Source organism: Glarea lozoyensis, assembly GCF_000409485.1.
Source record: "Glarea lozoyensis ATCC 20868 chromosome Unknown GLAREA7, whole genome shotgun sequence".
Lineage (NCBI taxonomy): Eukaryota > Fungi > Ascomycota > Leotiomycetes > Helotiales > Helotiaceae > Glarea > Glarea lozoyensis.
The window spans coordinates 1,454,700-1,466,896 of record NW_007361002.1 but is presented as its reverse complement, the minus strand read 5'-3'; the positions used below and the strand labels follow the sequence as shown (position 1 = coordinate 1,466,896).

Sequence of the window (12,197 nt, the reverse complement as noted above, 5' to 3'; positions counted from 1 at the left end):
CTGATAGAATGGTGGTGTTATACATGCAATATAAAGGGCCAACTACATGCCTCGTTGGGGTTATGAAATGTACACTGCTTGAAGAAGATGCATTATAAGGGGAAAGGTGCATAGCACGGGCGTTAATTTGTAATTTTGAGGGATTTAGGCGTCTTAGGATACCCGACCTGGTATTTTATGGTCTGAAATGGTTGGAGAATGAGGTCAGGTATTGTGCGCAGCCTAACCTATTGGTTGACAGTTCTGTCATGTAAGAAATACTAGGCAAGACTACAACTTCCCCAACCTGTCATTGTAATCGTGATACGTTATGATGGTGATGCAAGTCTTTCAAACAACATACACGTGTTTAGTGTCATGTTTATAACGGCTGTCTTGTATGAAATATATCTCCATGCAGACTATTGTAGTGGTCTTACACTTCCTCAAGCCCTTGCATTCATGACTTTCTCGACACCTTCTCTTTGAGCCTTATGTCTACAGATAAGGGCAATGGCCTATTCTTTAGGCGATTGAGTCTGAGGGCCCGCAGATTATTAGTCTGGCTGTTAAGCAGTCATAGACGGAACTAAGAATTCGAGCATCCGTCGTTCACACTTCAGGTACCTAGTAGAGGACTAAATCTAGTCACACAATTACCAAGTAATCATCTTCACTTCGAATTTACCAAGTTCCAGTTCACGTATATCAAGCATGCGTTTGTGCAACACAAACATTCAACATTCAGTCAACAACTTTTCTTTCATTCGCCATTCACTCACTCAAAGACTATGTTGTAGCACTTAGGAACTGTTTATACTTCGCTTAAGAACAGTCACCCTAATGAACCAGTTCCAGCAAACAACATGATTCACCATGTTTAAGAACACACACAAACCCCCTACTAGCTAAAACTACTTCGCCCCCATCACAAAAGCCCCTTACGATTCCAACCACCCTTAAAACCCAGAGTCAAAACCCAAAGCCAAAATCTAACCCAAACCAAAACCTTATCAAACCCCATATCACTCTCTCAAACTCCTAAAAAGTCAAAATGTGCATCGTATTCGACTACCAATACCAAAAATGCAGCTATTTGGAACCATCAAATATCCTTGTCAAGTGCTACAGCTACCGACGCCATCGAATCTGCGAGCAAGATAATGTCAAAGTGGTCAAGCGGAAAGGATATTGCAAGCCGTGTGCCGAGGCTTGGGAGGAGACGGAGGAACAGTTCAGGGCGGAAGATCGCAAGTTGAATCGGGAGTTGAATGAGAGATTACTGAATGGAGGACTGGGAAGAAGTTAGTGTGGATGAAGAATGCATGTGGAGATAATTATCGTGTGAATGATGACCATACCTTGATTGTGCGACAACTGTGGAAAGGAGAATAAGCACGCGGAATCATCTTGTAATATGGCAAGGCATTATAAAATAAATTGACTACCGTACATCTGACCTCTAATTATCTGCTCTATCTATTGTGTAATTTTCTCTCGATCAAACCAGCAAACCGAGTAGAATGGAAAAAGCAACATAAAACCAAAGTGCTTAGCCCCCATATGACATAAATCGTGAAGCCGTCATAAAAATAAGTATGAACAAAAAATTAGGCAGCGAATACCCTACAATAGTATAACCGCCAAGAATCCAACAGCGAGAAGTGCACAACTTGTGATTTTGAGATTTGTTGCGCCACTCTTTTTGCTTGTGGTTGCGGCAGGCGCAGAGCTGGTGGTAGTGGTAGGAGCGGTAGATGAAGTCTGACCGGATGGGGTGTTGCTCTGGTCATCAGCCAACACAGTTATACTCAGGTCCATGGTCTGACCATTAGTCCCTTGAACAACCTGGCTGACTTTAGTATTGGTGACTGGGACCAATTTTCCAACATTTGATGAAGACACGCCATTATTAATGATGTCCTGGGCGCCAGATGGAGTCTCAGGGATAGTAAAGTTATTGTTAAAGCCCGACTCCAGAATCAGGGTCGAGTTACATGTTGGAGGTGTAACACTAGTGTTCTCAGCCCTCGAGCCCTGAATGGCGGTAAGATTGAGACTGTTGTATTGCCCTTGCAGCGCGTCATAATCCTGACGAAGTTGGAGAGAACCGTTGCTCGCAATAGAGACAAGCCCATAGTTAGATGTCTCTTGAGAGAACTCGTAAACAAGACCACCGGACATGACAGGGGTCATAAGGGGACCATACAAAACTGGTACTTCAGTGAATATCCGAGGGGAGGGCTTATTGCACCCGCTAGAGGGGAGAAGTTAGCAGAGCTATGGCTGGATGTTGTGGAACAAGTGTGCTTACTATTCGGAGAAGAAGACTGGGACGCTAGTGCTCTGGAAGTCCGAAATCAAGGTGTCATAAGAACTGGTTTGAAAAGTCGAGTCTCCGCACCAAGAATAGCTGTTCAAAGCAAACAAATCGACACGCGATGGGTCCGAGTCATCGCCAGTTGTGGTGCATTGCAAATAGTTCCAGGTGTCAATGAGAGTGTCCCTGACATCAGCAGCACTGTAACCCACTGGAATGCTTCTGGTCGAGTGTTTAGCAATGTAGTTTTTGAGATCTCTGGTGACGGCCTGTACGGGATTAGACATAAACTCAACAGAACGCAGTTTTTGGTGGCTTACTCTCATGTAGGGTGGGATGTTGGCACCGGTGGGAACATCGTTGATAACTTATTTATCTGTTAGTATTCGTCCGTAATCACCAAATCCACGGACTGCATACCTTCATTTCCAGCAAAGAAAAGCAACGTATTTGGGTAGTTCTTGAACGCCTCTACGACAGCAAAAGTTCGGTTCAGATAAGATGCCGTGTAGCTCGACTCGGGATCACCTCTGTTGATGCTCTCTCCAGAGAATGGAGCATTCACATCTAGCAGCATGTATATTCCGACCTATCTAGCCATTAGCAGACGCCGTGAACGGGAAAATTGGGTACTAACCGCATTGAAGATGGAGGCGCACTCATCATGATTAATATCGGGAGAGACGTTGTACTGGGAATAGTCAGTTTTAGTGCTGGTGATATCGATCGGAAGCGTGATGCATGAAGGGTGAGATAACTCCGATGCTACCTAGGTAGAGTATTCGAAACGCCACAAGAGCGTGTCAAGGCATTATATTGGAGGAATAGAAACTCACCACTCGAATGGCATTGACACCTAAGTTTTACGTTAGCCTTTGTCCACAAACGATTTCTCAATTGGTACACCAACCCAACCTCTGCATCAAAGCTGCGTCGCGTAGACATACATCTCCATTGCTCAAGGGATCTTCTCCAGATTGTGGTTTATATCCTGCCTCGCCACCAGGTTGATATGCAACACCAAGAATCTGATATCGGTTTCCCGTGACCGAGTTAACAAAGTTCGAGCCTTGTATCACGAGTGGCTGAACTGCGAGGGCGGTATGGGCGTAAAGCGCGAGAAGCGCAAGCTGTGGAGGAACATGGTCAGCGGGAGTCCGGAGGGGAGTAGCCAGAACGAGTCAATCTAATGTATCGAGGGAATTGAAGAGCGATCGAGACGCCCGGAATCTTTGGATGAGGGCTCGAGGAGGCTCTCCATGGTCCAGAGAGAGACTTACCGTTTGCGTAAACATTGCGCAGCTCCAATCCAATCGCCAATGTTTCGTTGGTGCAGAGATGACGAAGTAACTTGTCCGTGCAGCGACTCGGCGGGATGCTTGACCAAGTGACAAGGAATTAAACGAATGCTTGAGAGAAAAGACAGCTGGTACTTTCGTATATAAAAGTAAAAGAGAGTGTTGAGTTGAATCGAGACAGGACTTGCGACGAGGTTGGCGGGGAGAAAGAAAATAATTAGCCAAGTTCACTACCTTCCTTGGTTGCGACCTAGATACAGTAGGTACCTTGGTCTTGGTACTTCGTACAGTAGGAGGCACCGCGACCTCGCTCGCTAGCACTAGCTACGGAGCTCCTCTTAACCTATGCAGGCCAGCCAGCTTTATCGGATAACCTTCCTTGACCAACCAGAGCGCGCTTCTGCTGCTGACATCCCCTAGCGCTAGCTGAATGGTACGAGAGGAATGGATGATAGCTGGAGCATTTCTGGTCCTTAGTCCAAGACCGAAATATGCACATCATAGCAAAGCTTACTTCACCAATGCGAGATTCTTCATGATTCTCTCTTTTCTCTTCGCGATGAGATCACTCGATGGTCGGGTGGGTTTCGGCGAAATTACATTGGAGATGGGACGGCTTCCAAGCTTCGTCCTGAGGGTACGCCGCGTCCCGTACAGGTCCTGATAGCAATGGTCGACCTGAAGTCACAAACAGGCTTTGGGTTTACTCTACCGAACTACAATTCATTCACATCTCACCAGAATGCACCAACTCCAGTAAGGTTCTCGTAAGGGAATCAGATTCTAATTTGGCCAGGTCTTCTTTTTGCGCGCTCATTGAGGAAGACGTGACCAGATCCCTCGCCAACGCCTGAAAGTGTACATAGGTGGCCAAAATCCACCCAAGACAATTATGAATATCTATCCGTGTAGTTTGAGGCAAGAAGCGTTCGCTGCAACTACCACATTGATGCTCAAACATATGCCCAAACCCCATCATCATCAACAAGCAAACAAATTCGTCTTACTACCGTCTAACCTTGGAATTCCGGCACGGTACTAGCTTCCTTGCGGCCGGGTATGAGAGCCAGAGGGACGATACCACTGACGTGCATTTCTGGGCCGTATACGTGCATGTCCAAGTTCATTTCCTGTGCGGCGGACTTGATGTTTTTCAGACCCTCCTGGTAGTTGGGTCCAGCACGTCTCACCCAGATCTGGACCTTGTGCTCGTTGAGCTGAGTGCTGTACTCTTTCAGAGCGCGGATGACGCCCTTGAAAGTTGAGGCGACGTTGGTGAAGTTGGCAATACCACCACCGATGAAGAGGACCTTGCCCTCCTTGTGCATAGGAGCACGAAGCATCAGGTCAATGACGGTGCGAGCGTAGTGGAAAGTCTGAGTCTCTGTTGGAGCGCCAGAGTATTCACCATAGTTGGCAAGCTCTTCTGTGAACCCACTGCTGGCAATAGCATCGGCATAGACGACTGAAGCACCGCCACCAGCGACCAATGTCCAGACACGACCATTGGCGTTTAGGATTGTAAGCTTAAGGGAGGCACCGGTCTTTGCATCGAGCTCAGCAATGTAAGCTTCCTCTTTGCTCATTTCACGACCGAATGGAGCTGGGAACTCCATTGGTGGTCCGGCATCGATGTTGACCTTTCCATCTGCTGCCTTGACGGCGGTCATGCCGAGAGCAACAGGCGAACGAGCGACGGCCCATTTGACACCACACTCGAATTCCGCAGTCTGATCGATCTTAGCTGCCAAATCCAAGAAATGAACTTCGGCGGATGTGGCATCAGCGTTGGGGATAACAACGAGAGGGTTGATCTCGAGGTAGGTGAACTGGCAGTCGACGTAAACAGCATATAGTCTTGTGATGAAGTCGACTAGAACATTGTGGACACCCTTTGGTACCTTCTTGAGCAGTGTAGCGGCAATTTCTTCATTTGATGGGTATTCGGAAAGATCAACCGGAACGAGAAGCTTTTCGGCCTTCGCATCAACATCTCCAACATCGACACCTCCCTCGTGTGTGAAAAGAATCCAGTCACCCTAATGGAGTACTCATGTTAGCACGTGCATTTACTGGACATTGCTGATAGTATGTTCTGAGGTGAAAACAGTATGCATGACATTCGAGCCTCATCCGAACTTGCCATCTCGGGTTTTGTCCCAAAAACGGAAGAACGGTATGCGGCAGATGCACAAATGCAGGTACAGCTGTGATACTGAATATGATATGTGCCCTGGAGCAAAGCGAGTTGTGGGCCACAGGAAACGAGGCTTTAGCTTCCGTTCGCCCGTCGTGTATCTGTACCGAAAGCCGCTACGGCCGATCGCCACAAAAGGATCGTGACCACCCACAGTCAAATGCGACTTTCCTCACTCGAGTAAAGACAACCACTTCTCAACCACCCATGGATAAATCTGGTTCAAAGGGCAAAGCAGCAGATAACACGATCATGCAGCGATTCATCAATGAATGTATGACAAATCAGTAAACCCGGATTTCTCTGGTGCACTCTCATGAGAGTTTTGACCATGTTGAAACAACGGATACAGTGGCTAAGAAATGCCTTTGAGGACAATCTACCGTGGATCGGCACACCCTCCTAGACGAATCCCCAATTCCAGGTCGATTCGACACTGGCACATAATGCTCCCTAACCACCGCCAAGAAATATGAGAAGAAGATCCGGTCACGTACCTCTCTTTGGGAGTTGATGTTGATGTAGTATTCGGTTCCATCTGGATGTGGTACGAAAGGTTCAACCAAGAACTGTCGCAACACACCATTCACAGTTTCCACCTTCTGTGGCTTTCCAGCACGAGCGGCAATCCACTCCTTTGCCTCCGCCCATGTCTTGTTCAAGGCCAAAAGACCACTCTTTCCTCGACGCTTGATCAATTGATCTGGCTTAGCAACGAACTTGGATCCTGGGACGAGGAGCCATGGGTATGAGACTTCGGCTTGGTCTAGGATGGAGGAGACCTCAGCATCTTCTGGGAAGTATAGGGAAGCGAGCTTCGGTGGAGGGTTGTGAGTGGAGGATTTTGGGAGAGGAGATGGCTTAATGACAGGAGCTCTGGTGAGGTGATAGTTGAGGATAGCCTTTCCATCGGCTTCGAAGATCGACTTGGCGGCCATTGCGATATGTGAGGGACTTCTTTTTCTACTGCCGCGCTGTTAGCTGAGGGTTGTCTCGGAGCTGACGAGAGCAGCTGGTACTTTATTTGTAGAGACGGCGGAGGGGTACTCGGGGCTTCTTCAGTTCCTGAACGACTTGTGGAATGCACAACGCAGGGCAGCAAAAAGAGCTCCTTGGACTTTGGTATTGCAAAGTCACAGTATCTGATTCATATACAGCACGAGGAAAGGGCACCGCAGTGAAAGGAGGGTGTTGTCGGACAGAGATGCGGAAAAGTTCAGGGCGGATCTTGGGAGGCAGACATACCAGAGGGGGATCTTTATCAAACAACGCTTTCACACTTCGACAGGCAGACCTCGTGGCGGGAAAGAAGCAGTTGGTAAATCAGCGACGCGGATTGATTGAATTAGGGATTGGGGGATTTTCGTATCTGAGCAGAACTCCTGGATGAGTGAGGGCAGCTTTCGAGCTACGGTCACCGATACTTTTCTGTGGTGTGGAGGGCACGGCTGATTGGTGCATGCGGGTGGAGTGGGTCCTCAACCAACGCCGGTCCCCCAGCGAAAAAAGGCACAGAAGCTCAGTCGCTCCGCCGGCCTCCGCTGCATCTGTCGGGTCTGACTGGTGGTGGCTAGGGCGGCGCCAGAAAAGGGGTCAGATTGGCCCGGCTTCACGTCAGCGTCCGCCAGCTTACCTGCACCAACACACGCCGCCTTGACAGTCGGGTTTAGCTGGGGTGGACAGTGCGGGCCAGGATGGATTTTGGGAGGGACCACCAGAACGCTCAACACGACCGGATTCACAGCTGCTGAGAAGATCAAAGTCTCCCCCTTCCACCTCCGACTTACCACCCACACCTCGTCTCACCTCGTCTCGGTGTTCAACCAGCTCGATCCTGCAACCTGAACTTCTTCATCTCCAGCTCTCCGACGAAGTAAAGTCTCCGCGCTCCCTCCGCATATACTATTGAAGCTTTCCCGATTCTCCCACGCTCTCTGCCCCAACGAACCTCCGTCCGGCTTGAGAAAAAGCTCTTGTCATCCTGTTTGCACCCCCCGAATTTCCTCTTGTTGATGTGAGTGCTTTTCTACCCCGTTGTCTTTTTGCAAATTCTAGATGCTCTGAATTGGATCATTACGGCCTTCTACCTCTCCTTCAAGCTCGCTTTTCTACGTCGAACAATTCAAATTGCTCGAATTGCATTTTCTCAATATTGCATCTGCCTTCCTCTCAGCAACTATGCAACTCGTCAAAAATCCAATTGCTGACCCTAAGGTTTCCGAAGACCAAATCATGCCTTCTGCCACCACCAACGGTGCCAATGGCATTTCTCCTCAGGCGCCGCAGGGAGCGTCAGCCAACGACAACATCCGCCGATTTGCTGCTCCCAGCCGACCGTTAAGTCCTCGTGCTGAACACACTCTTTTCCACGACAAGACGAGATGTTTTGTCTACGGTCTCCAGCCACGAGCCGTGCAGGGCATGCTCGACTTCGACTTTATCTGCAAGCGCAAAACACCTTCCGTTGCGGGTATCATCTACACATTCGGCGGTCAATTCGTCAGCAAGATGTACTGGGGGACCAGTGAGACTCTCCTTCCAGTCTACCAAGACGTAGAGAAGGCAATGTCCAAGCACAGCGATGTTGATACCATTGTCAATTTCGCCTCCTCCCGAAGTGTCTACAGCTCTACTATGGAGCTCATGAACTTCCCACAAATCAAGTCAATTGCTATTATTGCAGAGGGTGTGCCAGAGAGGGTAAGTACCTCTGTTAGTGGAATGAGGCAATTCATCATCTGACATTTTCTAGCGTGCCCGCGAAATTCTCCATGTGGCAGCAAAGAAGGGCATCACCATCATTGGTCCTGCCACTGTTGGTGGAATCAAGCCTGGATCTTTCAAGATCGGTAACACTGGTGGTATGATGGACAACATCGTGGCTTCCAAGCTTTACCGAAAAGGTTCCGTCGGATACGTCTCCAAGTCTGGTGGTATGTCCAACGAGTTGAACAACATCATCGCCAACACAACCGACGGTGTATACGAGGGTGTCGCCATCGGTGGAGATAGATATCCAAGCACAACATTCATCGACCATCTTCTCAGATACCAAGCTGATCCCGAATGCAAAATATTGCTCCTTTTGGGAGAGGTTGGAGGAGTCGAGGAATACCGTGTGATTGAAGCTGTCAAATCTGGAAAGATTACCAAGCCAATCGTCGCATGGGCAATCGGAACTTGCGCAAGCATGTTCAAGACTGAGGTGCAGTTCGGTCACGCTGGTTCTTTCGCAAACTCTCAGCTCGAGACCGCCGCTGTCAAGAACAAGTCCATGAAAGATGCTGGCTTCTACGTCCCAGAAACTTTCGAAGACATGCCAGCACTCCTTAGCCAGGTTTACCAGAAGTTGGTCAAGGACGGAACCATCAAGCCGCAACCAGAGCCAGTTGTTCCCAAGATCCCAATCGATTACTCTTGGGCTCAGGAGCTCGGTCTTATTCGAAAACCTGCCGCTTTCATCTCTACTATTTCTGATGACCGTGGACAGGAACTCCTCTACGCTGGTATGCCAATCTCTGATGTCTTCAAAGAGGATATTGGAATTGGTGGTGTTATGTCTCTCTTGTGGTTCCGTCGTCGTCTCCCAGACTACGCTAGCAAGTTTTTGGAGATGGTTCTCATGTTGACTGCCGATCACGGCCCAGCTGTGTCTGGTGCCATGAACACCATCATCACAACCAGAGCAGGAAAGGATTTGATCAGTGCTCTCGTGTCTGGCCTTTTGACCATTGGTTCTCGTTTCGGTGGAGCTCTTGATGGAGCTGCGGATGAGTTCACCAAGGCATTCGACAAGGGACTGAGCCCACGTGATTTCGTTGACACCATGCGCAAGCAGAACAAGCTCATTCCAGGTATTGGCCACAAGGTCAAGTCCCGAAACAACCCCGATCTCCGTGTGGAGCTTGTCAAGGAGTTCGTCCAGAAGCGTTTCCCAAGCTGCAAGATGCTTGACTACGCTCTTGCCGTGGAATCTGTTACCACCTCTAAGAAGGACAACTTGATCTTGAACGTTGATGGTGCTGTTGCCGTCTGCTTCGTTGATCTTATGCGCAACTGCGGTGCCTTCTCCGCCGAAGAGGCTGAGGACTACCTTCAAATGGGTGTCTTGAACGGCCTTTTCGTGCTGGGTCGTTCCATTGGTCTGATTGCCCATTACCTCGACCAGAAGAGACTTCGAACTGGTCTCTACAGACATCCTTGGGATGATATCACCTATCTCCTTCCATCTTTGTCAACGGGTGCGCCTGGTGCTGAAGGACGTGTTGAGGTTCAGATGTAGATTTGCGGATTTGAAGGTTGGGTTCTATGGCGTTGGTCTTTTTAATGCTGTGTGTGGCATTTGGTAGACCCCAAAATTACGAATGGCGCAACTTAATGGCCTTCCGCCTGTATACTGCGCCGGGCCTATGTTACATTAGATGTTCACATAGCGAGTAACTTATGAATTGAGATTTAGATATTATCACTTTATGGAATTGCTTTGACTGACTACTTGAATGCTTCCTCATTCACAACTGCCTGCTTCTCCTAGTTTTCCACACCTCATGACCAATTTGTATGTACGATTGTATTCTCTGACCCTTTCTTGATGTGAAAATATTGAAAGTGTACCGAAACGGCAAGTCTCACCTATCAGAAGAGCGTCTGCAGCATTCAACAGATTGGCAACACAACAATCGATATTTGCTGGCCTTCTGCTAGCTTCTCTTCCAGGAGTGCAAATCTAGTTAGTAATTTGTTAGTGTGCGACGTGGAACACACCGCTTGTATGGGAACAGGGTCGTGGGTCAATAATGAATACGTCCGTCACACCGCTACGTTCTAAACCCAAGACACGATTTCTCAACAGTTTCAAGCACATGTTGGCAGACAGATGCGAGACAAAAATGAGTTGGCCAAAATTGTTGTTCTTGTGGTATTGTGCAATCCTTCAACCCGAGCAACTCCTTCTTGCCCCCGTTGATGTTTTCATACCCTGTGCCATCAAACTAAGCAAACTCCTAAAGCGCCGATATCCTTATAAAGTTGTGTATTAATACAACTAGTTTGCACGCCGTTTAATCCAGATCCCTTCTTTCTCAACTTCGCTCCCATCTTGTGAACCCAACTCTTTCTTCAATATGCAGCGGCACATTTGCTTGGGCAAATCAACCTGATTGAGCCTCAGAGGAGACACCACCCCATGAATTCAATAATTCATCAATATATGCTCGTTCAATTTTTCTTCCGTTTCCTTTGTCTTCTTCCTTGAGCAACACTGCCAGGACCTCAATTGGTGGGTTAAGACCAAGTTTCTGGGCGCGAGTCCATCGACGAATTCGAGAGATTCCGATACATGGCTAAAAAGCAATTAGCCACACAGCCCCAGACACACTCATCTGACAACCGTCCGACGATCAAATAATCAAGAGAGAATAAACTTACCCCGAACTCACTACTCATATCAAAAAACCTACAAACCTTCTCCTCCAGCGGAATCCCACCCATGTGAACCCTCGGCACCAACCTCTCCCTCTCCCTATCTCTCCAAAACTTCTTAATCTGCTCATCGCTGACTTTACTCGCCCTCACCTCCTGCGCACTCCTCGTGCCGTCCTTCAATCCCTGTTTCACATTCTTGATCTCCGCTTTCGCCTGTCTCTCGATCGCAGGCGCAGAATCAATATGTCCTAGGTCCTGCGACGCAGAGTCGATTTCTGATTTTATATCTTCTGCTTTGATGATTTCTGATTTGATGTTCTGCGAGAGTTTCGAGGGTTTGCCAGGGAGTGCCGCAGAGGGTTTGGTGACTTTGTTGTTTGTGAACGCGAGCGTTTTTTGGGTACCCTTTTGCGCTGGACCGGAGGATTTGCGGGTTGTGCCGCGAGTACCTGCCATTTTGTCGAGTTTGTGATGAGGAAGGTGCGTTCAGTGGTGTTGTGGTGGTGTCTTTCGCGATTGCGGTTCGGAGTTGGAAGCTTCGATGACGATTGAGATGCTGGGGGTGTTGATTGTGTTGCGCGAGGCAACCATCTGCAGAATGCTTGGGCTGTAGCAAGCGAGATTTTGTGGAGGGCCGCTGGGACGAACCACCACTTCACCACAATCTGTTTAAGAGGATTAAAGTCCATATTAACGTGACTTAGTGTGTTTTACTTGATAAGAATTGCCAATAACTTCTAAGGAAATTTTTTGAATTTGAAACTCAGAAGCGCTAATTTAACTTAAATAGTTAAGTCTCTTTATAAATCTACCAACCACTAGTGAACTTCTATTGATTTAGTACTTCTTGCAGTTATTCATCGCGCTGAAATTATACCTAGAGAATGTGGAAACAACTCTGGGCTTTCCAAATATGCAGAGCTGGTATAGTTGTACTGGGACGCCTCTAGGCTCTACAAACCCAAATCATCACAGTATG

The 12,197-nt window shown here is 48.1% G+C and overlaps 4 protein-coding genes across 4 annotated transcripts; 1 reads left to right on the top strand and 3 right to left on the bottom strand.

Moving 5' to 3' along the window:
- Positions 1-1,605: 1,605 nt before the first annotated feature.
- Positions 1,606-3,594, bottom strand: GLAREA_01673 ((Trans)glycosidase; the record flags this gene model as incomplete). The annotated part of the gene is made up of 8 exons (XM_008088889.1): positions 1,606-2,236; positions 2,294-2,568; positions 2,620-2,666; positions 2,720-2,888; positions 2,937-2,990; positions 3,136-3,155; positions 3,210-3,429; positions 3,580-3,594. 8 exons carry the CDS (start codon positions 3,592-3,594, stop codon positions 1,606-1,608), a joined length of 1,431 nt encoding a protein of 476 aa, XP_008087080.1.
- Positions 3,595-4,610: 1,016 nt separating this feature from the next.
- GLAREA_01672 (Glutathione synthetase ATP-binding protein) lies at positions 4,611-6,732 on the bottom strand (the record flags this gene model as incomplete). Its single annotated transcript, XM_008088888.1, has 2 exons — positions 4,611-5,636; positions 6,292-6,732. The coding sequence occupies 2 exons, from the start codon at positions 6,730-6,732 to the stop codon at positions 4,611-4,613; spliced, it is 1,467 nt and encodes a 488-aa protein (XP_008087079.1).
- Positions 6,733-7,972: 1,240 nt separating this feature from the next.
- On the top strand, positions 7,973-10,076 carry GLAREA_01671 (Citrate synthase; the record flags this gene model as incomplete). The annotated part of the gene is made up of 2 exons (XM_008088887.1): positions 7,973-8,494; positions 8,547-10,076. 2 exons carry the CDS (start codon positions 7,973-7,975, stop codon positions 10,074-10,076), a joined length of 2,052 nt encoding a protein of 683 aa, XP_008087078.1.
- An 868-nt stretch (positions 10,077-10,944) lies between these two features.
- Positions 10,945-11,674, bottom strand: GLAREA_01670 (uncharacterized protein; the record flags this gene model as incomplete). The annotated part of the gene is made up of 2 exons (XM_008088886.1): positions 10,945-11,136; positions 11,222-11,674. The coding sequence occupies 2 exons, from the start codon at positions 11,672-11,674 to the stop codon at positions 10,945-10,947; spliced, it is 645 nt and encodes a 214-aa protein (XP_008087077.1).
- Positions 11,675-12,197: the final 523 nt, after the last annotated feature.